Source organism: Chionomys nivalis, chromosome 3 (genome assembly GCF_950005125.1).
Source record: "Chionomys nivalis chromosome 3, mChiNiv1.1, whole genome shotgun sequence".
Taxonomy (NCBI): Eukaryota; Metazoa; Chordata; class Mammalia; order Rodentia; family Cricetidae; genus Chionomys; species Chionomys nivalis.
The window spans coordinates 121,676,635-121,701,997 of NC_080088.1; the positions used below are offsets into that span (position 1 = coordinate 121,676,635).

Sequence of the window (25,363 nt, forward strand, 5' to 3'; positions counted from 1 at the left end):
GTATCAGGACAGAGGCAGAGTCAGAGTGTGTAGGCTTGCTGGGTAGTGTTGTAAGAAAGGTTCGCAGCCACCCACCATACGGGCTTGCCAGCTCCGCTCCAGGGCGTCTGCACCTTTGTGGGTTTGTGTGTCTGTCTCGTGTTTTAATGTTGACGTGGATACTGAGATGTGAAGAAACGGCTAGAGCAACTCACAGGCACACGGCACGGACAACAGTGTGCGCTGTTGGGCGAGCATCTTTGTTCCAGGATTCGGAAATGTGCTGGAGTCTGGTTGAATTAATTAAATAGCGGTTGTTGGGGCTGGTGATGGAGCACCAGAGGGAATGTGGTTCAAAGAGAGGAAGGAGCGAGGAGAAGCCAGCGGCCACAGTGTGTGCCAGGCTCAGAGTAGGCACCTGCTACGTGCTGGATCTTTCCCTGTCTTGTCGCTGTCTTCCTAAAGCTGTGACACCAGAGGACAGTGAACTGCTCCCAGATCCGCTCTTATAGAGTGGCCATAGTGTTCTGTCAAACCACTTGCTTCCATTTTCAAAGATAAAAGACATTGATTACAATTGTGTGCTGTGTTTCTTTCACGCCTCACTCCTCTGCTGGACACAGGCATGCTGCAGCGGCTGAGCGACAGTGCTCTCTGAAAGTAAGTACGAAGAGTTGGGTGGACCCTGTGCTCCAGGGAAGGGTGATGAGGAGGGCCTCAGCAGCTGGTGCTATGGTCCAGACTCTCACAGGCCTGCCTGGTAGATCCTGCCTCTAGCCTTGGCGGCCAGTGTGACCCGAAGCCAAGCTCATCTTCTCCTATTTCTTCCTTGGATTAGGGAAAGGATGGTAATCCCATGTGCTTTGGAGGAGAGAAACACCCAAGCTGACCACTGGGCCTCTGGCAGAGACAACGTGCCCAGAATAGGGGTTGGGGGAGCTGCTTCCTGGAATTTTGAGACAAGGCATCATGTAGCCTAGGGTGACCTTAAATTTGCTGACCTCAAATCTTCCTACCTCCACCTTCCAAGTGCCTGGAATCACAGACGTGCTCCACCATGCCTGGTTCGTGTGGGCTTTGTGCGTGTGCAGCAAGCACTTTACCTACTGAGCCACACCCTCAAACCTGACTTTTGTTCTAGGGTTTTTGTTGTTTCGTTGTTGTTGTTTAAGACAAGATCTCAGAGTCAGGAGCAGGGGCACGTACCTATAATCCCAGCACTCAGAGCAGAAGCAAGGCCAGCCTGGTCTACATAGTGAGTTCCAGGACAGCTAGAGGGCACATAGTAAGACCTTATCTTAAAAAGAAGAAAGACACGGTCTTGGGTACCTCAGGCTGCCTTTGAACTTCTTGTATGCTAGATATCCTTGGGCCTCTTGCCTCTGTAACCTGAGTAACTGGGGTGCATGGGGGGGGGGATTAAAGCAGGGTTTTCAGTAGAAGAGAAGCCTTGCCTGTGCTTTGTGTTCCAGCAGGTTCGCTGTGTCTTCATTGTACCCTCCAACTTCTTCTTTTCTATTACTCCATCCCTGATGACATTTCAGTATTTGTAGGGAAGAAGCCTCCGTGTTTACCTTTTCTTGGTGCTTATGATGTGATGAGCAAGTAACAGGAAACTGACCCCCCACCCCCACCCCAGGTCCTTCCTCCTGAGCAGAGGGAACAGCAACTGGTTTTCCAGGGAGGGGAAGTTGGCAGGTCTCTCTGGGGACCCCAGCTGTGGGGGAGTAGCCTGGTGGTTTGTTTACGACTGGCCTGTTGTCTGGTTTTGGCCACCTTGATCCTCTGCCAGGAGACCTGACAGTTCTGTGTCGCTAACTCTCAGACAGACAGACAGACGTTGTCTGGAGAGAACTTACTTTTTAGGGTTACTTCTCCCCCTCCCCCCTCCCCGCTTAGTGCTTTGTGTTCAGGAAAGCTTGCTGTTGTGTCTCAAGGAAGCTATTAACTGTAAGTAGCCCTGTCTCCTGCCAGCGCAGTTAGGAATCCTGAAATTGTCACTGACTCATGGACATGATTTTGTGGTCAGTGGCACAGTTTGCATTTGTTGCCCGGGATAGACAGTACCCTCCAAAGAACACTGGAGAGGTGGGTCTTTTACTCCATCACTATAGGTCACATGTGCACAATGACAGCACCTTTCTGGAAGGCAGGCAGGCCCACAGGCAAGTCCAGACTTAACATGCATAGCTTTTACCCTCGCTTCTCACTAGAAGCCGCAAATACCAGTGGAGCATAAAGACTTAGAAGGGTGGGAACTGACCCCACAGCCACTGGTCACATTCCTGTAATGCCTGTGACTATTTAGTCATTTAAGAAGGATATTGAGTAAGAAACATTTTTTTTAAAAAGGTTGTAGTTGGGGCTGGAGAAAGGGCACAGCAGTTAGGAGTGTGTGTCTAGACACAAACGTGGCTCCATTCCAGGCAATCTGATGTCCTTATCTGGCCTTCAAGAGCACCTGCACACATGTACTCCCTGGTGCACAGACACACAAATACACATAAAAATAAATCTTAGGAAAAAGTAGGATATAGTTGATTCTGATTTTTGCTTTTAATATACAATATTTATTGTATATGAACATAACTGACTGGATATGGCTGCACACACCTAAATCCCATCACTCTGGAAGATTGAGAGTTCAAGGCTAACATGGTCTATCAACCAAGTTCCAGGACAGCCAGGGCTACACAGGTTTTTCAAACCCTGTCTTGAAAAAACAAAACGGAAGGGGGGAGAAAAGCAATAATAATCATAAAAGCTGGGGTGGGGGTTTTTTTGGTTTTTTTTTTTGACTTGTTTGAGAAAAGAGCTCACTCTGTAACCTTGACTGGCACAGAACTCTTGTTAAGCAGGCTGACCTTGAACTCAGAGATTCACTTGCCTCTGCTTTCACAAGGCCAGGACTGAAGGTGTGTGCATACTTGGTGGTATTTGCATTTTTAAGTAGTTAACAAAAACCCATAGGAAGACTATTTAATGAGAAGAATCATGAAATTCAAAGCCTAATGTCTGTAAACAATTGGAACGTGCTGGGGCTGACAGCTGACTCAGCAGCTGAGTGTGTACTCTCAGCACCCATATCAGGCAGCTCACAACCAGGCATCCCGCACCCACTCCTGGCCTCTCTGAGCACCTGTAATTTGCTGCATACACATATAGAAAGATATACATAATCAAAAACAGAATGTAGATTATTTTGAGCATGGCTTACATGTGGCTGTTTTTCCTGACGGAGATCTGAGTGGCATTAACTGTTTGCTACAAAACCTAAAATACTGCTGCTGTCAGTGTTTATAAAACACCACAGCCAAAACCTGCTGGGAGAGGAAAGGGTCTGTTTCACCTTACACCTGTAGTCGATCATCCAGGAGTCAGGGTAGGAGCCTTCTATAGTCAGTGTTCCCTAGAACAGTGGTTTGCAGGCTGTGCTCCAGCCGGGCCAGCAATGGCTGCGTCCTGGGGCAAAGTCCAAGGACCCAGCAGTTGTTTGGTCCATGAGGCTGGATGTCTCAGCTGGTCTGCAGTTTACATCAGAGTCCTGAAGAGGCAGGCTCTAATGCTAGTGAAGAAATGCCTCCGTTGCAAGATAGGTGAACGTGCCAGCGAGAATGAGGGCCAGCAGGCAAAATGTGAAAGCTTCCTCCTGTGTCCTTTAGGCTACCATGAGAAGGTGTAGCCCAGACATAGAATGGGTCATTACACCTCAGATGATCTGATCAAGAAAAATCCTGTCTGGAAGCAGTCACACCTTAATCCCAGCACTCAGGAGGTGTAGATAGGTGGATCGCTGTGAGTTTGAGGCCAGCCTGGTCTACAGAGAAAGTTCCAGGACAGTTAGGTTTACACAGGGAAACCCTGTCTTGAAAAAGAAAAGGAAACTCCCTCACAGGTATGCAGCTACTAAGGTTTTTACTTAATTCCAGATGACTGTTGTCAAGTTGAGAATCAGTTGCCAATCACAAACCCAAAGACAGGAACTGATGTAGGTCATTGAAGAGTGCTGGTACTGCCCTCTGCTCAGTCTGCTTTCTTATACACCCTAGGATAACTGCCCAGGCATGGTGCCACCCACAGGGACTGGGCCCAGAAAATGCCCCCCCATACCTGCTTACAGGTCAATCTTACGTTTTCTCAACTGAGAGTCTCCCCAAAAAACTCCAGCTTGTGTCAAGTTGACAAAACTAGCTAGCATAATTGGCTTCTTGTCAGCCTGGCACACAGACACCTCACTGTTCAACTAGAACCTTTTTTTAATCATTTGTCCCCAAGATGGCATGTTAATATTAATGCTGTGATATAAAGCATTCCACTTTTAAAAAGTCCCACATCCTTTGAAGACCCAAATGTTGCCAGGCAGTGGTGGCGCGTGCCATTAATCCCAGCAGTCGGGAGGCAGGTGGATCTCTTGAGTTCGAGCCCAGCTTGGTCTACAAAGCAAGTTCCAGAGCAGCTAGGACTGTTCCATAGACCCTGTCTTGAAAAATCAAAAATAAATAATAATAAAATGTTAAGTTTAGCCTCTAAAACTTATAAAGTTTAGCTAGAGATTTAGCTGAGGTGTTAAGGGCTCTTGTTTCAGCAGAGGGACTGGAGTCAATTCCCAGCATCCATGTATTAGCTTGCAACCATCTCTTAACTCCAGTTCCCGGGGATCAAATGTCCTCTGCTGACCTCAGTGGACACCACATTACGTGTGGTACACAACCATACATGCAGGCAAAACACTCATACACATAAAACAATAAAAGTCTTTAAAAATTAGGGAAAAAAAGCATTCAAAGTCTCCTTCAAAGTTCAAAGTCTCTCTAGAGTATCCAAAAATCTCTAAAATTTCCCAAGTGTCTGTAAAATTTCAAAGTTTCTAAAACACTGTGGTCCCCTATAAGATCGAAACAAGTTAAAATACTTTTTTACTCCCACGAGGGTAGAACCAGAGCACAGTTGTGATGGAATCAAAGTGTAACCATGTAAAGAGTTCAGTGCTTGACTTCTGGGACCCATTCATGATCCTCTGGGCTCCAGAGGACCCAGGCCCCTTGTCAGCTTCGTCCTCAGCTCCAACCCTCAGCTGCTGCTGCCCATGGTGGTTGTTCCACAGTACTGTGATCTCCAAGATGTCCGGGTCTTTGCTGCAGCTGGGCTGTACCTCCAATAGCCTCTCCTAGGCTCTGCAGGGAGCCTGACCCTGCCACTTGGTGCCAAGCCTCCCCTGTTCTCCATGGCACTTCCTATTTCAAAGTCCATAACACCTTGGAAGCTCTTACACGTTGCCAAGCTTGGCCAGCATGAGATGCAGCCTTAGCTACCTCTAAACCACAGACCATAGCTTCTGTGTGCTTACTTGAGGAAATAATCCAAATTTACAATCCTCAGTAGTGCTGGTTTCTTTTTTTTTTTTTTTTTTTTTGGTTTTTCGAGACAGGGTTTCTCTGTAGCTTTGGAGCCTGTCCTGGAACTCCCTTTGTAGGCCAGGCTGGCCTCGAACTCACAGAGATCCGCCTGCCTCTGCCTCCCTAGTGCTGGGATTAAAGGCGAGACCAAGCTGGCCTCGAACTCACAGAGATCCGCCTGCCTCTGCCTCCCTAGTGCTGGGATTAAAGGTGTGCGCCACCACCGCCCGGCCCGTGCTGGTCTCTTTCTAATCACTGCTAATTTCTCAGTTCCAGATCACCAGCATCGATTGTCCCAGCAAAGCAGAGGTTTCACTTCGGTGATGCTGGTCTCTCCTTACGTACTTAGAATTTTTCTAGCCCAGCTCACTAGAACCACACATTCTTAAAGCTCAAGCTAGGGAGTGGCCCTAAGAAGAGTGTTTAAGGGGCTCTCAGACTTCCCTCTGAAACTTCATAAGCCAGGGAAGCAAGCTTTCAAGGCACAATCCTGGAGGGGACCTTACCTTCTACATCCATGATAATTGGGTATGCAGCCAAGACCCTGGTGGATCTTCAGAGAAGGACTGTCTCCCCCAGTGACCTGGAAGGGGCTCCCTTTGAGATCTGCAGTCTGCTGTGTGCTCTGCTGGGCACAGGTTCCAGCTGGTGCCTCAGGAAGGTTATAGGAGGTGTGTATTGCTCAGGCTATTGGCTTTTATTTTTATTTTTTGGCCACTTTTGCAGTTCACGATGTCTTCAGCCTCTTCATTGCTGGGATTATAGTGCATATCCGCATGCTTGGCTTTGCCCTACACAGCACAGCCTCAGGTGGGGAGAGAAACTATCACCCACTTTCTGCTGCCTCTTGAGGGAACACCCTACACTTCGGTCTCCAGTGTGGAGACAGCTTCAGGTACTGTCCATGCGGCCATTCAGAATCTGGGCTTGAAAGTGAACACCAGCCAGCAGGGGTGACACACATCTCTAGTCTCAGGAGGCAGAAGCAGGTGGATCTCTGAGTTTAAGGCCAGCCCAGTCTACAGAACGAGTTCCAGGACAGCCAGGGCGATGCAGAGAAGCCCTATCTTGAAACTCTATTCCTCCCTCCCCCAAAAAAGAAAAGAAAGTAAACACTCCGTACCCTGTTCCTGTTTGAGGAGGGAATCGAATCTGGTGGGGAGGAGGAGGCAGTAGCCATTTCCCCTTCAGATGACACAGACGAGCAAACCTGCAGGCCACCTTGAGTAGAAGATGCTGGGTGTGGGAATGAATCCCTCCGCCAGCCAGGACTTTCAGAGCAAAATAGCCCTCTTCTTTATGACACCTTCACCTCCAGGAGATGGAGAATCTTGGAAATGCATAGATGGCGAAGACTGTATCCAACAGGCCTGGTTTTAATTTTTTAAAGATTATTTTTATTTTTAATTATTACTGTGTATGGGTGCTTTGCTTGCATGTATGTCTATGTACAATGAATTGGCCAGGCAGAAGAATTCACTGGATCCCCTGAAACAAGTTACAGACCATTGTGAGCTGCCATATGGGAGCTGGGACCTGAACTCAGGTCATTATAACCTGTGTTCAGCAAAGTCAATGGGTGTTAGAGCTCAGCAATGGTCTAACCTGGGAACCAAAGAATGTTTGGTTCCTGCTAAAAGCAACACTATTTATCCCTCTCAAGTTTGTCTTATGTGCTCCTAAACACGATAAACATGAGGGAGACGTCCTGCCAGGAATCCTCCTAAACAGTCATATTTTTCTTTCTGAAAGGTGACATTCTGGGGACGGTACGGGGGCATTTGAGCCTGGGGCTATCTCCCAGGCTAAGCAGAGTCCAGTCTTGGTGGCTATACTTGGGGAACTGGTTTGGATCCCCTGACTCCACAGAAAGGTTGGGTCTAGCAGTGTATGCCTGGGGCTAGGGATGGGGAGACAGGAGGGTCCCTGGCGCTTGCTGGTCAGTTAATCTAGTGGAATCCTTGAGATCCAGGTTCCGTGAGACTCTGTCTCCAAATAACTAAATAAGTAAGATGGTGAAGTAATTGAGGAAGAAACAAGGAGCACCTACGATGAGGACGGACGGCAGGAGCACCTGCGATGAGGAAGACAGACGGCAGGAGCACCTGCGATGAGGAAGACAGACGGCAGGAGCACCTATGATGAGGACAGACGGCAGGAGCACCTGCGATAAGGACGGACGGCAGGAGCACCTGCGATGAAGAAGACAGACGGCAGGAGCACCTGCGATGAGGAAGACAGATGGCAGGAGCACCTGTGATGAGGAAGACAGATGGCAGGAGCACCTGCGATGAGGACGGACGGCAGGAGCACCTGCAATGAAGAAGACAGACGGCAGGAGCACCTACGATGAGGAAGACAGACGGCAGGAGGACCTGCGATGAGGAAGACAGACGGCAGGAGGACCTGCGATGAGGAAGACAGACGGCAGGAGGACCTACGATGAGGAAGACAGACGGCAGGAGCACCTGCGATGAGGAAGACAGACGGCAGGAGCACCTGTGATGAGGAAGACAGACGGCAGGAGGACCTGCGATGAGGACGGACGGCAGGAGCACCTGCGATGAGGAAGACAGACGGCAGGAGGACCTACGATGAGGAAGACAGACGGCAGGAGCACCTGCGATGAGGAAGACAGACGGCAGGAGCACCTGCGATGAAGAAGACAGACGGCAGGAGCACCTGCGATGAAGAAGACAGACGGCAGGAGGACCTACGATGAGGAAGACAGACGGCAGGAGGACCTGCGATGAGGACAGACGGCAGGAGCACCTGCGATGAGGAAGACAGACGGCAGGAGCACCTGCGATGAAGAAGACAGACGGCAGGAGCACCTGCGATGAGGAAGACAGACGGCAGGAGCACCTGCGATGAGGACAGACGGCAGGAGCACCTGCGATGAAGAAGACAGACGGCAGGAGCACCTGCGATGAAGAAGACAGACGGCAGGAGCACCTGCGATGAGGAAGACAGACGGCAGGAGCACCTGCGATGAGGAAGACAGACGGCAGGAGCATGGATGGCAGGAGCACCTGCAATGAGGAGGACAGACGGCGGGAGCACCCATAATGAGGAAGACACAACAGGAACACCTGTGATGAGGAGGACAGATGGCAGGAGCACCTACGATGAGGAAGACGGACAGCAGGAGCACCTGTGATGCACAGGCAAACATGCAGGTGAAACACTCATAAGTTTTGTTTGTTTATTTGTTTACTTTTGTTTTTTTGAGACAGGGTTTCTCTGTGTAACTGCTCTGGCTGTCCTGGGACTCTTTGTAGACCAGGCTGGCCTCGAACTCACAGAGACCTGCCTACTTCTGCCTCTTGAATGCTAGGATTAAAGACGTGTGCCACCTTTTTTACAGTTCAGGTTGTACTGGGATGGATAGATTCAGTCATGGCCCATCTACTTAATTCCAAGATTCCCTTAATAACTGGGTGTGTACCTGCCCGTTATGATCCTGGCCAGTTGAGTCTCGAGCCAGTTTTGGTCACCCAATGCTTCCTCCCTGTTTAATGAAGTCACTGAGTTTCAGTTTCCCCTCTCAACCCTCACTCAGAAATAACTGGCACAAAGTGCAATAAAAGGTGCAAAAATATGTGGCCATAGTGATGCTTGTCCCTAGAACTGTGTGTCCAGGAGCCTGGGGAGCCCTCCCCGCAAAATCAGCTGAAACAAGGAAGACCGGGTTCAGGGCAGGGATGACTGTCCAGGAGACTGGGATCAGGAGGCTGAGGGTGCTTTGGTCATCACATCCTTACTTGTCCACCAAGCAGAAGCCACAGTTTCACTTTTGAGATGGGACTGTGTCAGCAATGACCAGTAATTAAGAACACATTCTCCCCAGCAGGCCCAGAGACAGACCTTAGTCCCCAGGCTTAGTTGAGCCCTGGACTCCAGCACCCATCAGCATTGTTAGTTGTGATTCCTGCTCCACACCCCAGGAGCTCACAACTTGTGAGGGGCTAGAAACATTGCATCCTCCCAGATCACAGCAGGTTGGGGTACGGGGAGGAGCTGAGATACAGGCTCTGATAGGCACTTTTTGTATCTACTCCATCTTTGCCACCCGCCAGCGGATCACCCTGGGCAGGATACTTGGATCCTCTGGACCTGGCATTTCTCACCTGTACAATGGGAGCAGCAATAGTACCTACTTGCGGGGCAGCTATAATGAAGAGCCCAGCACAGGGCCTTGGAACCTGAGCAGCAGCTATCTCTTAGTGCTAGGTACGGAGAGAGGACAAGGAGAAGCCACGATGAGCAAAACTGACATGGCTTTTTCACTGTGGCTTCCAGGGAGACAGGCAAACATCAATCAGGGGTGGGGCTGGGTGCTCTGAAATGGTGGAGGAGGGGTACAGTGAACTGGGAGGACTTGAAGAGACACATGAGATACAGTATGATGAGTCAGAAGCAGTTGCTGATTAAAAGAAAATAAAGAAGTACCCAAGGTAGAAGGAACACAAGCTGCAGGCTGCAGAGACAAATCTGGCCCTCCAACTATTCTTGTCAATAAAGTTTTATTGAAACACAGTCCATACATTTGTTTACATACCATAGCTGTTCTTATGACTTAACAGATCCACAAAACAGGGAAGATTTACTATCTGGTCCTTTCCAGAAGAAAGCTCTCTGTGGGTAACGAGTTACCCTCTGGAAGTTCATTCTGTAATACCTGAAAAGGCTGCTGCACCCTTCAGAGACTCCTCCACAGAGATCTGGAAACCAACAGGATTAGTGCCATTTATGGCCATGGGAAGGAGCCACAGTTGGTAGCTCTAAGATGTGGTCAGACATGCATGTAGGAAACTGACCCCATGGATCCCAGAAAAAGAAAGAAGTCAAGAATACAGAATGTCCATAAAGTCCTTGCCACCTTCAAGAGCTCTGTTTCCTAATTATAAAGTAAACAGGACTGAGGATATAGCTCAGAAGTTAGCACACGCGAGGGCCGAGGGCTGATTGAGTAATACCTAAACGTAAAGAATGACAAATGAACACGGCATCATCATAAGCATTTAAAACTTTCTATAAGAAGTAGAGAGTGGCGAAGGAGATGGTGCCCATCCCACTTCTCAGGGACAGCCATGTGAGCTTAGAGCACCCACACATTTAAGCTTTTCCCACCACACGTGTCAGTGCCATGCCTTTCCCTCGAGGAGCAGGACATGCTTTGTGGACACATGATAAGGGCATGGCGCCAGTGCCTGCATCTCACAAGTAGGGGCTCACTCTGTAGACCAGGCTGTTCTCAAACTCATAGGCATCCTCCTGTCTCCCTTTACAGCTCTGGGATTAAAGGCATGCATCATCAGGCCTGGCCCTGTTTGTTTATTTATTGACATAGAGCCTTGATCCCTAGCTCTGGCTGACCTGGATCTCCATTCATAGTTCAAGCTGAACTTGAACTTACTGTAATCCTCCTTTCTCGGCCTGCAGAGTGCTAGAATTACAAGTGTGTGCCACCACATCCAGCTCCTCAAATCTCTTTCATACAAATAATCATTGCTGTGGTCTGTGAGAGATTTTGAATCTTTCCAGGCTCCATTTCTAAAAAGCAGAACGTGGCTGGAGCATGGGCCCGCTGTCCCAGCTATGTGGGAAGTAGGGTCATGAGTTCAAGGATTGCCTAGGCCACAGAATGAGTTCAAAGCCAGTCTTGGGAATTTAGCAAGCCCCTGCCTCAACAAAAGTCTGGGAGGGAGAGTGCTTACCTGCTTGATAACAGGTACCTGTGCGCTTTGCCCTCAGGTAAGCTGAGACATAAGAAAAAACATTTTGGAAAGTTTACTCCAACAATGATGCATAAATTATGACGCTCAGGGCTTGACAAGATGGCTAAAGGCACTTGCCAACAAGCCTCATGACCTAAGTTCAATCCCCAAGACCCATATAGTAGGGGAAAAGGAGAAAACTGACTCTTTAAAGTTGCCCTTTGGCCAAGTGGTGATGGCACATGCCTTTAATCCTAACACTCGGGAGGCAGAGGCAGGTGGATCTCTGTGAGTTCGAGGCCAACCTGGTCTACAGAGCTAGTTCCCGGACAGCCAAAGCTACAGAGACACCCTGTCTCGAACCCCCCCACCCAAAGGTTACCCTTTGACCTGTTCTCTCTCTCTCTCTCTCTCTCTCTCTCTCTCTCTCTCTCTCTCTCTCTCTCTCTCTCACACACACACACACACACACACACACACACACTGTAATGAAAATTAGTAAATCAAGAAGCTTCAAGCCAGCGAGGTTCAGGAGTCCTGCTGAGGGTATTCAAAAGACCCAAAAGGAAAACAGAGATCTGATTGGTTTGGAAGATTCTTAGTTTTTGATAACTGCATTGGCTACTTTTGATTGGCTGAGTTAAGTTCAGTCTGTCTTTAGGTAGTTCCAAGAAGTGACTGAAACTTTGCTTATGTCTGTTTGCAAATCAAATAGGCCTGTCTGTCTGTAACCACCTGACCACGCTCATGACCCTTCAGTCTGTCTTCGTCTAGATCTGCTTTAACAAGCAGGGATGTGATTTTTTAGCGCCAGCTTTGTACTCCACCAAGGGACAGATCTTTCTGGTGTGGGACTTCTGTTTCCCCAAATGTTCTCTCATGTTGAGTACCGTTGCTTTGGTCCTTGAGGGTCCATAGAGTCACAAAACTGCTCACTGTGGATGCTGGCCTCACGGGTGTCAGGTGCAGGAGGATGTGGTTTCACAGTTTCCACAGAAAGCATGAACTGGAGTCCACTTGGCAGTGTGCGCACCTCTCGAAAGCAAGTCTTCTGCTCAGTGGACCTTGATAGGCCTGAAAGGCTGCTGCCTCTGTCTTTGGCCACGTAAACTGGCTAGGGCGGAGCTGGGTGGCAGGGCACTTTCCGGGACAGAACAGACACGATTCCTTTCCATGTAACTACATCACAGCCTAGATGTGAGTCCTGTTGCTGCAGCTTATCTGTCTACTCTGGTGGGCTCAGCTGTGGGCCTTAGCGCTGCTTCCTCAGGCTGTTGAAAGATCCCGTCCCGACTCACCATGGAGTCTCAGGTCTGTCTGTCTGTCTGCCTGCCTTGTTTTGTGTGTTTGCTTTACTTTAAACATTATTTTGTTTTATATATTTATTTTGTGTGTGTATATGTACATATACATGTAGTAGGAGGCCGCTTGTTCATTTCCTGGCCACCCAGACTCCCAAAAGAACCACACAGAAACTGTATTAATTAAGTCACTGCTTGGTCCATTAGCTCTAGCTTCTTACTGGCTAACTTTTACATCTTAATTTAACCCATTTCTATTCATCTGTGTATCGCCATGAGGCTGTGGCTTACCAGGTAAAGTTCTGGTGGAGCTACATGGCTTCTCTCTGACTCTGCCTCCTTTCTCCCAGCATTCAGTTTAGTTTCCCCCCCCCCCCCCCCGCCAGCTCTGCTCTACCCTATCAAGCCAAGCCAGTTTCTTTATTTGCCAGTGGTATTCACAGCATACAGAGGGGAATCCCACATCATACATATTCATGCCATGATGAGTGTGTGAGAGAGAGACAGACAGACAGAAATCACCTTTCAGGAGTCTGTTCTACGAGGTAGATTCCAGTTCTTGAACTCAGGTTATTGGGGTTTGGTGGCAGACCACTTTATAAATGGCCCTATTTTGTTTTTTTGAGATAAGCTATGGGACCCTGGTTGGCCTACTACTCATTATATTATCCAGGCTGGGCTCAGCCTCTCAAGTGCTGGGATGACAGGCATGCACTACCATACCTGCCTCTTATCTTATTTTATTGGGCTAGGTTTTCTCATTTTGTTGCTCAGGCTGATGGCAAATCCTTGTTCTTATTGTCAGCTTTTGAGTGTTGGGGTTACAGACTATACCACCTTGTCCTCCTGGCTTTCATTTTTAAACAATCTACGTGCAAGGCATTGTATGCTTTTCTCTCTATGGTTCCCGAGCCTGGCCCTGTCAAACTGCAGGACAGACCCTGGAGCTTAATCCCCTCCTCCTCTTCCTGATCTGTCAGCTTGTCTACCCATCACTCCTGATGTCACTGTCACTTCTCCTGCCTGACTGTACAACCCACCTTGGAGTGACACGTTTACTTCAGGCATGAGGTCATGGTAATTGTTTACTGGCTGGCCTCACCATCCTATTGAGAAGAAAAGCATCCTATTGCCCAGAAGGAGGATGATCCTGAGGCCAAGCAGAGCTATAGAGGTAGAGGTACACACGCACACATACACATACATGCACACACACACACACATATACACATACACCTATATGCACATACACACACTCATGTGCACATACACACACAAACACATGTGCTCACACACATGCACACACACATGCACACACATATACACGTACACATACACACACATACACACATACACTCACATGCACTTACACACATACAAACACATGTGCTCACACACATGCATACACATATGCTCACACGCACACATACACACATGCATGCTCACACACATGCACACACACGCAGGCACACACACGCTCACACAACATGAAAGCTATTCTCTGCACCAGCCCCAGAGAGATGGGTACTTTGTGGTTCCCACCCCTCTGCCTCCCATTTTCTGCCGTGAATGGAATTGAGACCTGTCCTCCTTTTCAGCCTCCCAAGGCAGGGTTCTTTCTGACCAGCACTCTCTCTCTGAAGTCTCACCCAGAGGTCCTCTCACCTGTAAGGTCCCATACCTTCCTTGTATTTCCAAGAGTGCTATCAGGCCAAGCACGTCTCTGTCACACTGCCCACCCAACTTGAATCAGATTTGTCACCAAAACTGTCACAAACAAGGGGGTGTGGGGTGTCACGTGACCAGCCTGAGTAACCACATTCTCACTTCCTTCTTCCACACCCTGCCGTTGGGGGTTGTCCGATTGGGGCTGCAAGTGTCTGCCAGTGTGGGCTGGGGCCTTGTCATTGAGGCAGGGTTGCTTCTGGGCCCCGAGGCAGCTGCCCCATGCTTTGCTGAGCAGGTAAGTACTGATTTGCAAAACTGGGGAGTGGCTGGTGGCCCAAGGGATAAGAAGCTTGTCTTTCCATTGCTAGCACACAGGGTAGGACCAGGGGCCCTTCCGAGTGGCACTGAGGCTCTCGACCGTGGTCTCGATAGAGATGGATCTTCTCCAGCCTTAGCTGTGGGTCTCCCCTGATACTATCTAACCGCTGTCTGGGTACTATGGCTGCTGCCTTGTAGTCACTGAAAGGAGATTCAGAGAAGTCTGGGCCCTCTCCCTAGAAACGATCCTACCCCTCTTTTTGTGAGTGGGAAACTTAAGGCCAGTGCTGAGACTGACCCTAGAGGAGTCCAGAAAGGACCGAGTGCGGTTTGTCTTGAGGTTGTTAAAGCATGAAAATATTCTTTGGAATTCTCTCTCCTCTCTCTTTCAAATTAGATGTGGTTTCCGTTTGTTCATTAAGCTGACCTGGAACTCTGTGTAGCCCAGGCTATCCTCTGGCCTTGGCCTAGTGCTGGGGTTGTGGGCATGCACTGCCATACCAGCCTTCTTTGATTATTTTAAATTTTTATTTGTATATTACTTTGTGTGGGGGGGTGTGCCTATGAACTTGTGTGCACCAACGACCCAGGAGTGTCATCGGCATGTGTGAAGGTCAGACGATAGCTTGAGGGAGTCGGTTCTCTCCTTGCCTTGTGGGTTCTGGGAAATGGACCCAGGTCAGTGGACGACCCTAGCAGGCCCTTTTGCCCTCGGAGTCATCTAACCCACCCAGATCTTTTTTGTCTTTTTAAAAAATTAAATTAGATTGAGAAAACAGAACTTGTTATTTATATGGTTGTTTTGATTGCATGTATGTCAGCACATCATATGTGTACGGTGCCTTCATAGGCCAGAAGACAATGTTGGATCCCTTGGAAGCTGAGTTAAACATGGCTGTGAGCCTCTGTGTGGATGCTGGAGATCAAACCGGGTTCTCTGGAAAAGCAGCCAGTGCTCTAATCCTGCTGAGCCATCTCTCCAGGCTCAGTGTTTTGAGATAATCTCGTCTAGACCAGGCTGGCCTCAAATCTCCTACATAGCCACGGAGTATCTTAAATTCTGTGCCTCCAGTTTCAAGTGCTGTGATTACAGGCATGTACCTCTACCACACCTGGTTCCTTGATACTGGAATCAAAACCAGAGCTTCAGGCAAGCTAGGCAAGTATATTGCCCACTGGAGACTGGCAGGGGCTGAAGACCCAAGCAGAGCCCAGCCCCCACACCTACAGATCTGTGTTGTGTTTTGCTGAATGATGTTGAGTTTGAGCCCAGGCCCTTTGTCAAGCTTGGCCAGTGCTTTACCACTGAGCATCCTCAGCCCTTCACCTCTAGATAGAAATTGGTCCCTTTGTCTGACAACGTGGTTTTTTGCTGGCCTCATTTTTACCTTCTTTTCCTGGAACTAGCTTCTATGTACAAGGGTCTGACCTCTCGGTGGCCAAGGGTGAGGGAGGTAGCTCTTCTGGGTGCCTCTGGTGGTACCACACCCTGTGAGGATGTTCCTTCCTCACCAGATTGGCCAGCAGCCAGAGAGCTGAAACTGAGGAACGAAAGGGACTGGATCACCCTGACAAGCTCTCCAGAAAATCTGGATTGGATCCCTGTTGGGTCACCGGAGGGGCTTTGGTGCTTTGGGGTCACCTGAGTGTTCCGATGGATGGTGCCGCTGCTTATAGGTAGGGAGGCCAGGCTCTGAGGGAGAGATGACAGCCGCAGGCTCTGAGGGAGAGATGACAGCCGCAGGCTCTGAGGGAGAGATGACAGCGCATGTGATGTCATGGTCAAGAAGGCCTGTGGCTGCAGGACCCTGGACCTGTGGTGGCCAGGTCTGTCAACCCCCTTTGCTGCAGGAAGTGATGCACTGGACAGACAGACTGGCCGACTAGGACATGTGCTGTTTGTGCCACTTGAGAAAGCCAGGGGAAGCTCTCTTTGGATTTGCGCTAAATCTCATGGCTAATCTGTAGCTGGCCAGTGCCCTGGGGTTCCAACAAGCCGTGCTTAGTTCCTGGGGTTAAGGAGCCCCCGTGTTATCTGACGTTATGCTTGTGGCCTTGCGAGGGCCCAGAGGATGTTTACTAGTAAAGAGTCACAGGAGCCAGGAGTGAAGGCGCACGCCCTTAATTTCAGCATTTTCTGGAAGCAGAGGCAGGCAGACCTCTATGAGTTTGAAGCCAGCCTGGGCCACATGGTCTCAGAATGAATGAATGAATGAATGAATGAATGAATGATAGGAGCTGAGTGTCAAGGCACACAGCTATAATCTCAGTACTCAGGAGGCAGAGGCAGGAGACTCAGTAATTCAAGGTCATTTTTGGCTACAGAGCCAGTTGTAGACCAGCCTAGGCTACATTGAGACTGCTTCAGAACAAACAAAAAGTTTATAGGGTGGGAATGGGAATTAGAAAAAAAAAAAGCGGGGGGGACGAGTCCAAGCGAGGTAGTGGTGACACACACCTTTAGTCCCAGTTCTCAGGAGGCAGAGGCAGGCGGATCTCTGTGAGTTTGAGGCCAGCCTGGTCTACAAGAGCTAGTTCCAGGACAGGCTCCAGAGCTACAGAGAAACCTTGTTTTGAAAATTTAAAAAAAAATAAAAGAAAAAAGAGCCCTTGATAGGTGGGCTGTGCCAGTTTACAAATACACTGTGAAGAGACTGAGACTGCATGTCTGCAGTTCTGGGGTCTGGAATGGCCCTGTTTGGGGATGACAGGCCTGTTGGTTCTGAGACCCACAGAGTCTCTGCCCTCCATAAGCTTGTGGGCTGGTGAGGTGGCACAGGGCAGATTATCATGGTGCCCATGAGCCAAGAGAGACCCCAGCTGTGCCCGCTGTTGCTGGACCCTGGGCATGTGTCACTGTCTCCACGTGGCTGCAGTGTTGAGCTTCTGGAGTTCATGGGTTAACTTGAGTGGAGTTTTAGGAGACAGACTTCAGGAAGGTATACAGAATGGAAGATGCTGAACCAAACCTGAGATGATCTGGGTGGCTCCAAGCACAGATGGTGTGGGACTCGCTCTGCAGAGGGACTGCCTAGCTTCCAGGCCCTGCTCCTGGCCAGGGTGACTCTAGATGCCCGGGAGCCCTCGGAACAATGGCTCCCATCCTTTAATGGGGCCAGGCGAGTCCTAGAGCAGGGCCCAGCACTCATGCAGGTCACACTCACGAGCCTGAGGTCGATGTGATGAAGGCCGCATCTAGGTCCTGCTATAGTGACCGACTGCTGGGCTTCTCGGTTCTCTAAGGAAGCAAAGGCCAGTTCCAGCCTGCTCCCCGGCTGGGGATTTCCCAGGACCCAGCAATGGTTAACAGGGAGCCCCTTGCCCTAAATGCAAAATTCAAAATTATGACAATGCGTGGTTTCAGTCCCACCACTTAGGAGGAAGAGGTGCTTGGATCTCTGTGAGTTTAAGACCAGCCTGGTCTACACAGTGAGCTTCCAGACTAGCCAGGGACACATGGTGAGACCCTGCTTGAAAATAATGATAATGATGATGCTAACTAAGCTGGTTTTTACTGAGCATTTACTGGATACCAAACATCCCACAGGGACCTTCCCTCACCCATCCTCAGCAGCCCCATGAGCCATGGAATCTCTTGCCTCTTCACACAACTGTCCTCACCCTTGACCTGATTTGTGAGGCTTTGCCCTCATTGTGGTGTGAAAGGTCACCCTTCTGGGCCACACCTTTAATCCTGGCACTAGGGAGGCGGAGGCAGGCGGATCTCTGTGAGTTTGAGGGCAGCCTGGTCTACAAGAGCTAGTTCCAGGACAGGCTCCAAAGCTACAGAGAAACCCTGTCTCGAAAAACAAAAGAAGAAAACAAAACAAAAACAAAAACAAAAAAAGAAGTTCTCCATTGTGGAGGACAGGACCCACAGTTTAAGTTTTGAATCTTATCTACCCTGGGCTATTGATTCTTAAACACTGCAGGCTGGAGCTAGCAACAGTGTTGCCAACTGCAGGCTAAGGTCAGCCTTCCCAACACGTTTCCCCTGGGCCTGGCTACTCCGCAATGTTTTTCAGGTCAAGCGTGCTCACATGTTCACGCTACCATGGATTTATAGGCACTAAACCCCATGGTAAACTGAGGCGCACCTATGTTATGTTGCGGATCGAATATCCATGGCTCAGAGAGGTGAATTGAGTTGCCCAAGGTCACACAGCTTTGCCTGGGACAGCCCTATGATGGACTATTATCTGACTCTCCTATAAACCCCTCTTGGGACCTGGGGTACCTGTGTCTCACTCTCCCCTGATTATTGCTGTAGGCTTTGCCTTTCTTGGAGTCTGAAGCTCTAAGATGATGTCCAAGGACTCAAAAGGGGAGGGTCCAAGCTTCTCAGAGGACCGGGGCCCCTCAAAGCCCGCCCTTCATAAACCCAGGGCCTAGGGAGGTAGCTACTGGTTTGGGGGTGAAGGACAGGAAATAGGCAGGCATGTATCGAGACAAATTGGATGTGACTTCACCTTAAAGTTCAGCCTAGTCCCATTCTTGCTGTCCCTCATCTGTGTCATGGGGGTCCTGGGAGCTGGGCTTCCCTGGAAGAAGATGGGGGAAGAGCCCACCGCAGCGGCAGCGTGATAGGGTTGATGAACGTCGCTTTCCCTGTAGAACACGCCTGGACCCCAGGAGACATCACCAGTGATGCAGCTGGTGCTGGGCTCCAGCCCACCTGTTTCGGACATGGCTTCCATCGGAGCTGTGGGATTCTATCCTTGCAGAGGGCAGATGTCCCAGGTCATGGTGTTCCAGGACCAGGCCTGTAAAGGTACACAGATGGCAGGGACTGGCCTGGAGTGGCCAGTGGCCCTGCTTAGTAGAGACTGAGGGACTTCTGTGATGTCTGACTTGTGGGTAAAACTGGTCACTCTGGACAGGCCCAGGGACGGAGCTTCGGGCTCTCGCAGGAGCCTCGTCTTTTTCTGTGCTGAGCAAATGTTCTGCCACTGAGGTGTACCCTCAACCAGGAGGTACGGCCCCAGCTCTCGTTTCTTTACCTTTACATCTGAGCTTGTGTTCTTCTGCCTCTACCAACCAAATGTTGGGGTTACAGCTACACATCAGCAGGCCTGGCCATATTTTAAAAAGAAATTATATTAATTTATGTATTTACTTCTTTATATGAGACAGTCTTGCTGTGTTGCCCAGACTGGTGTTAGACTCCTGGGCTCCAGAGATCCTTCGGAACAGCTGGGATGCCCAGAGCTTCCACCTGCTCACTCCCGCCCAGCACCTGCCCACAGCAGGGAAGGACTCTCACAGCCGCAGCCTTCTCATCTCCATGGCCCTCTTGAGCCAGAGCCTCTGTGTCCCCACAGAAGGTTTCCCCTATTTCTTCCTTTCAGAAACCAGCATCTGGGGCCTTCCATTGGACATCTTTGAAGCAATGTCACCAGTTTTACATGCAGTGGCAGCTGAGTGTCTGTCAGAGGCATATAGCTGCTGAAGGGGGAATGTGGGCCAGCTCTGCCTTCACCCCAGGTCGCCTCTGTGTGCCTGGGATTGTGGGTAGAAAGTAGCCTGGCTCCTTTCTGGTTGGCCCTTACCTGCAGATAGGACCCCTGACTTTCAGTCCCTCTGGTCCCCCACAAGCTGCCTTGCCCCCAGGAACTGAAGGGCTAACCTCCCACCCCCACCGTTTCAGGAAGTGGTTGAGTCTCTGCCTTCCAGGAACCAAGGGGAGGTAGTGGGTGTTGGGCGGTGTTGGTGTCTGTGTCATGGTGATGACACGTACCTCAGCACCGGGGCTTCTTCCTGCATTGCTCTCCCCACAGGAAAGTGGCACCGAGGCGAGGAACCCTGCTCAGAAAGACAAGCGTCTGTCTCAAAGTCACAGATTCTAAGAGGCAGTGTTTGAACCGCCTCCTATCTGACACCATTGTCTGCTGTCCCTTTCTAAAGGACCTTCACAGTGCCTTTGAGGCAGGTCTTGTCATCCCTGTTGTCTAAGCAAGGACACAAAGGGCGATGCTGAGAGAGACCAACCAAGGGGAGAGATGGCTCAGTGGTTAAGAGCACTTGCTGCTTTTCCAGAGGACCTGTGTTCGGTTCCCAGCACCCATGTCTGGCACCTCACAACCACTTGTAACTTCGGCTCCAGAGGACCGGAGGCCTCTAGTCCCTGCAGGACCTGCACTCGGGTGCACAGATCCCCACACAGATACATCATATGAATAATTTAAAATGCCAAGGTTTTTTAAAAGCCTTTTCTAAGGTTTTGTTTTGTTTTTAATTTTCTTTTTGTCTTCTTTTGGTTTTTAGGACAGGGTTTCTCTGTGTAACAGCCCTGGTTATCCTGAAACTCCCTCTGTAGACCAGGCTGGACTCAGACTCACAGAGATCCACCTGCCTTTGCCTCCCAAGTGCTGGGATTAAAAGTATATGCCACCACTGCCCAGCAGGGTTTGTTTTGTTGTTGTTGTTGTTGTTGTTGTTTTTGGTTTTTCGAGACAGGGTTTCTCTGTGGTTTTGGAGCCTGTCCTGGAACTAGCTCTGTAGACCAGGCTGGTCTCGAACTCACAGAGATCCGCCTGCCTCTGCCTCCTGAGTGCTGGGATTAAAGGCGTGCGCCACCACCGCCCAGCTGTTTTTTTTTTTTTTGAGACTGTAATTACATCATTTCCTCTGTTGCTTTTCTCAAGCCAAATCCCCCCATGTACCTCTCCTTGTTCGTTTTTTTTTTTTTTTTTTTTTTTTTGGTTTTTCGAGACAGGGTTTCTCTGTGGTTTTGGAGCCTGTCCTGGAACTAACTCTGTAGACCAGGCTGGTCTCGAACTCACTCCTTGTTCTTTTTCAAACTCATGGCCTCTTTTTTCATTAATTGTTGTTTCTGGATAAGGTTGCTTAATGTGTCTTTTCAGAAATGACTGCTGGGGGGTGCATAACCGGTCAGGGTGCTCTTTCCTGGGGAACACTATCTCTCTCATTCCTGTTCCTTAGTTGACTGTAGTTTTGCCTGGGGGCTGAGGTCCTCCCCCTCCACTGTGGCATGTCTATTGATGTCCTTTTTCAGTTCAAATAGATCACTTTTTTAGTAAAAGAGACAAAGACCTGAGAACAGGCAAAAAATTGTGTGTGGGCAGGGAGGAGACAGATAGATGGGGCGGGGGCAGGGGCGAAGGAGAAGCATTAGGGACCAGCAAGCTGCTGTCCTCAGACCAGGGTGGGCTCTTCCACTCAGCCGCTGTATCGTGAGTGCCACGCCCAGTGGTCCGTTTGTAACTTTTTCTTTTGAAGTTGTTATTATCTAAAATAGAAACAGTGTGCAGGTGAGAGGTCAGCTGGTCAAGGCATCTGCTGGCAAGACTGGCAGCTGTTTGCATCCCTGGACCCATGAGGAGAGAACAGACTCCTGAGGGTTGTCTTCTGACCCCCACCTGCACACATAGCTTGTGCGTGCACACAAATACAGACACACACACACACACACACACACGCTCTCAGGCAGAGTCAGGCTTGGAATTTGCTATATAGGTCATGTTGGTCTTGAACTCACAGTGATCCACCTACCTCTGCCTCCAGAGTGCTGGGACAAAAGGTGCGCCACCGTGCCCTGCTCATTTTTTATTTCCTATTTTCAGGTTTCGGGACTGAATCTGGAGACTCACACATGCTCTCAGCAGGTTCCCAATGCTGACTTGGCTTTCACAGCCCCTCACCTTCCTCTTTTTTTTTTTTTTTCTTGTTTAAAACAGGATCTGCCTCCTGGGTGTTGTGGTTACAGACACGTGCCACCATGCCCAGACCCTTTGAGCTTCTTCTTAATTTTGTTTTTGTTTTTAAGCAGAATCTCATTAAGCCATGCAGGCTGGCCTTGATCTCACTACATAGATAGACCTACTTCAGATTTGCAGTCCCCAGCCCCAGTCTCTCAATACTGGGATTACAGTTTTGAGCCTAGTAGAAATAAAACACTTTAGGGCTGGAGAGACGGCTCAGTGGCTAAGAGCTCTGACTGCTCACCCAGAGGACCAGGGTTTGATTCCCAGCTCCCATGTGGCAGCCTATAGCTATATCTCCAGTTCCAGAGGATCCCGTGGCCTCCTCAGGCACTGCACACATGTGGTGGGTGCATAGACATGCAAGAAGGCAAAACCTTCATACAAACAAAATGAAAATACATAGATTATATATAATATGTTATATATATAAATTAATATAATTAATCTATATATTAACCACTGAGCATTGTATAGCTCATAGCTATAATCTCAGCGCTCAGGAGGTTGAGGCAGGAGGAGACTCTTGTCTCAAAAATAAAATAGAATAAATAAAGTAAAAGGGCAAATGGGGGTGGGATAGAAAGAAAACAAAATTTAACCAAAAATGCCAGAGAGGTTAGTGAACCGTCTCTGATGGTTGGATGGCATTGCTTGTGTGGATGAGCACAATGCTTCTCAATGCAGCCAGGTCCCACCTCAAGAGATGCCTGATGCCACAGTGCCCGCCCCAGACCAGACCAGCTTTGCCTGTGAGGTCTTCAGCAGGCACAGGGTGATGCCATCCCCGCCTCTCTGCCCTTGTCTCCCCAGGTACCATGCTTCCACACTTCCTGCTGTTGCTGAGCCTCTTGGGCCTTAGTGACAGCCTCCAGACATGGGACATCCAGGAGCATGGAACCAAGGTAGCCTCAGGCCCTGCGCCTCTTCGGGAACGGAGACAAGCAGCTGGAGATGATGATTTGGAGGATTATGATTATTTCCCGGAAGGCACAGAACCCCCAGAAATGCTGATCAATGTCACCAGTGCGGTGGCTGCAAACCCTGAGTCTCCAACTGTGATGATCATGCTGGAGCAGAGAGTTTCTGTGGGGGCCGGAACCTCTGAGTCAACCACTGCCGAGGTTACCGCCACCCGCCCTGCTGGTCCAGACGCAGGAGGACTGGCTGTTGAAATAGTGAGTACAGAGTCAGTCACAGAGTGGAAGCCAACCACAGTGGAGATGACCATCCAACCAGCAGTCACAGAGGCAGGGACCTCACATCCAGCACCCACAGAAGCAGAGACCTCACAGCCAGCACCCACAGAAGCAGAGACCTCACAGCCAGCACCCACGGAGGCAGAGACCTCACAGCCAGCACCCACGGAGGCAGAGACCTCACAGCCAGCACCCACGGAGGCAGAGACCTCGCAGCCAGCACCCACGGAGGCAGAGACCTCGCAGCCAGCACCCATGGAGGCAGAGACCTCGCAGCTTCCCAGGAGTCAGGTTGTAAAAAGTCTGTTCACAGAGGCCACAGCCACAGAAGCACCTTCTACAGAACCCACTGCCACAGAGACCATGCCCACGGAGTCCACTGCTGCGGAAACCATGTCCACTGACTCTACCATCTTCCTTGGGTTATCTGTGACTCATAAGGACAATGACGTGGCAACTGGCCACTTGAATGACAATGGCTTGAAGAATGGGCTGTTTGTGACTCCTAGGAGCTCTCTGGCCACAACGACCCCAGGGATCTCGGACCTCATCCCCGTGAAGCAATGCCTGCTGGTCATCCTCATCTTAGCCTCTCTGGCCACCATCTTCCTGGTGTGCACGGTGGTGCTGGCAGTCCGCCTTTCCCGTAAGAACCACATGTACCCGGTGCGGAACTACTCCCCCACTGAGATGATCTGTATCTCATCCTTACTGCCTGAGGGGGGTGAAGGGGCCCCTGTCACAGCCAATGGGGACTTGCCCAAGGTCCAGGACCCGAAGACCGAGCCCAGTGAGGACCGAGACGGGGATGACCTCACCCTGCGCAGCTTCCTCCCTTAGCCCCCCTGGCAACCTGAGCAAGGCCCTAGCTGTACCTCCACCCGCTGTTCACCAAGGCCACAGAGCTGGACTTCCTGGGTGGACTTTATCCGTAGGGATCTTTAGAGAAGGGGCCTGGACCCACCCCAGTCAGGGCCCAGAGCCTCCAAAGTCCTGCATCTTCTGCTTCATTCATGGAACCCGCGGCCTCTAAGCCGAGGACCATGGTAGCAGCTGCTGCTCCTGGACGCCTCTCTCCGACCTGTCTGCTGCTTTTTCTGTCGCCCCAGCCACAATGCCTCCCAGTGCTGTGCAGCTTCCTGCAGGTCACTGAAGTCCTGGCTGCACATCCCCAAGAAAGAATGAATTCCCTTACTCCACTCCCAAACCTTCCTCTCAGTTTCATGGTTCCCAGAAAGGATCTCTGGGAAGACCGCCCTCTGGCCATGCCTGTTTCTCTACCCACAGAGAGGGGCAGCTCTCGGCTTTCCCAGGCACCTATCTGAGGATCCCAGGACCAGGCTTGGGTCTTGTGAACCCCTGAGCTTCTGTCTGGTGACAGTGGCCTTCCACGGTGGCACAGCACAGGCACTCAATAAACGTGTATGACAAATGGCGGCTGAGTCCTTTGTGGGCCCAGGCTGCCACCTCCAGGTTGGGTTCCTGAAGGGCTCGTAGGCCAATCTCCATCTTCCTCTCAGACAATAGAGATTTTCAGTGCCTCCTTGGGTGACTGCAGGGGAAAGCACAATGTAATTGCACACGCCTATGCTCCCAGCACTAGAGAGCTGAGGGGCTGGAGGTCAAGGGCCGGAGGTCAAGGGCATCTTGACGATGCAGCAGCAAGCTTGAGAGCAGCCTGGGGTCCGTGAGACCCTGTCTCTGGCTGGTGTGGTAAGCTTGACTGGGGCCTACATGGTAGAAGGAGAAAACTGCTCCCTAGAAATTGTCCTCGGACCTCCACACACAATAAACAAACAAAACTGAGCAAATAAACCAACCAGAGAGCTTCATTGAATACACCCTTACCAAGTTTGACCAAGGAAAGTGGATCCCTCTTGCCCACATGATCCTGCCCAGAAACCTCTCCCTCCACAGGGTGCCCATCCTCACTAAGGTCTTCTAGCGGATCCTCACGCACTGGCATAGCCCCCGCCATCCAAGACACTTTCCAGGCTGTCCTTTACCTCCCACGAATCTTCACGGGCTGTTGCCGAGAGTTTGGGTTTAAGATGGTGAATA

The 25,363-nt window shown here is 50.1% G+C and overlaps 1 protein-coding gene across 2 annotated transcripts; it reads left to right on the plus strand.

The window, feature by feature from the left end:
• Window positions 1–545: 545 nt before the first annotated feature.
• Selplg (selectin P ligand) lies at window positions 546–25,104 on the plus strand. 2 transcript variants are annotated; one of them, XM_057764261.1, is made up of 2 exons: window positions 546–639; window positions 22,917–25,104. In XM_057764261.1, the coding sequence occupies exon 2, from the start codon at window positions 22,922–22,924 to the stop codon at window positions 24,140–24,142; it is 1,221 nt and encodes a 406-aa protein (XP_057620244.1). In that variant the 5' UTR covers window positions 546–639; window positions 22,917–22,921; the 3' UTR covers window positions 24,143–25,104. The 2 variants fall into 2 exon arrangements, with proteins under 2 accessions (XP_057620244.1, XP_057620243.1); XM_057764260.1 differs by lacking the exon at window positions 546–639 and adding an exon at window positions 14,244–14,359.
• Window positions 25,105–25,363: the final 259 nt, after the last annotated feature.